Source organism: Pogoniulus pusillus, unplaced genomic scaffold, assembly GCF_015220805.1.
Source record: "Pogoniulus pusillus isolate bPogPus1 unplaced genomic scaffold, bPogPus1.pri scaffold_50_arrow_ctg1, whole genome shotgun sequence".
Lineage (NCBI taxonomy): Eukaryota > Metazoa > Chordata > Aves > Piciformes > Lybiidae > Pogoniulus > Pogoniulus pusillus.
The window spans coordinates 956464-957927 of NW_026974708.1; the positions used below are offsets into that span (position 1 = coordinate 956464).

At 55.1% G+C, this 1464-nt stretch overlaps 1 protein-coding gene across 1 annotated transcript; it reads right to left on the minus strand.

Annotated features, from left to right (window-relative positions):
- Window positions 1-216: 216 nt before the first annotated feature.
- On the minus strand, window positions 217-1259 carry LOC135174198 (olfactory receptor 14J1-like). The gene has a single exon (XM_064141431.1). It carries the CDS (start codon window positions 1257-1259, stop codon window positions 327-329), a length of 933 nt encoding a protein of 310 aa, XP_063997501.1. The 3' UTR covers window positions 217-326.
- Between the last annotated feature and the right edge of the window lie 205 nt (window positions 1260-1464).

Here is a 1464-nt window from a genome sequence, read left to right on the forward strand (position 1 = left end):
GTGCTGCTGCCTGGCAGTGCTGCTAGTCTGGGACTCTTTTCTCTGCCAACTCTGCACACAGGAATTGTCCCTGGAGCTCCAGAAAACTCTTGGAGGAAGGATCTCAGGAACAGAAATGTTACTGAAAGGTCCTTTTGTTGGTTTACCCAAGCAAGGATCAGAGCTCCTCCTGCATAGACTCTCAGTCAGAAAAACAAAGCACAGAGGGAACAAGAAAGGGGAAGGAAACAGGATTAAAAGTCCACCACAAACAGCAAACACCTGAGAAGCAGACTGAGCCTGCACTGAGTGACACCAGAACTGCCCTGCAGCAGAAAAGAAACAGTTTACTGCTTCTGAAAGCATCCAGTGAGCAGCTTGCTCAGGGCAGCCTTCAGCTCCTGGTTCCTCAGGCTGTAGATGAGAGGGTTCACTGCTGGAGGCACCACTGAGTACAGAACTGACACAAACAGGTTCCAGAATGGGGAGGAGATGGAGGGGGGCTTCAGGTAGGCAAAGGATCCACTGCTGATAAAGAGGGAGAGCACAGCCAGGTGAGGGAGGCAGGTGGCAAAGGCTTTGTGGCGTCCCTGCTCAGAGGGCATCCTCAGCACTGCCCTGAAGATCTGCACATAGGACACCACAATGAACACAAAGCAGCCAAAGACTACACAGGCACTGGGCACCAGAAGCCAAACCTCCCTGAGGTAGGCTGTGGAGCAGGAGAGCTTGAGGATCTGGGGGATCTCACAGAAGAACTGGTGCACAGCATTGCCCTGGCAGAGGGGCAGGGAAAATGTATTGGCTGTGTGCAGCAGAGCATAGAGACCTGCAGAGGCCCAGGCAGCTGCTGCCATGTGGGCACAAGCTCTGCTGCCCAGGAGGGTGCCATAGTGCAGGGGTCTGCAGATGGCAACGTAGCGGTCGTAGGCCATGATGGTGAGGAGAGAAATCTCTGCAGCAATTAGGAATACTAAAAAGAAGAGCTGGAGAACACATCCTGCATAGGAGATGGCCCTGGAGTGCCTCAGGGAATTGGCCATGGACTTGGGCACAGTGGTGGAGATGGTGCCCAGGTCAAGGAGGGCGAGGTTGAGGAGGAAGAAGTACATGGGGGTGTGCAGGTGGTGGTGCCAGGCTATGATGGTGATGATGAGGCTGTTGCCCAGGAGGGCAGCCAGGTAGGTGGCCAGGAAGAGGCAGAAGTGCAGCAGCTGCAGCTGCTGTGTGCCTGCGAATGGCAGCAGGAGGAAGTGGGTGATGGAGCTGCTGTTGGACATTGCCTGCCTCTGGCCATGGAGACCTGTCCAAGGAGGAAAAGCAGTGACAAGTTAGGGGACACTTCTCTCTGGAAACAAAGGTTCAGTGCCCACAGAACAGCCTCTGCCTCAGCTGAGTGAGGAAGGGCTCTGCTCATGCCCCATCCCCACCAACCACTGGCAGGCTTCAGCACAGCTTCCAATGCAGCTTGGGCACTTCGTTGCC

What these genes read in the sequence shown, in the direction of transcription:
- LOC135174198 (XM_064141431.1), bottom strand. Translation starts at nt 1,259, where the DNA reads ATGTCCAACAGCAGCTCCATCACCCACTTCCTCCTGCTGCCATTCGCA.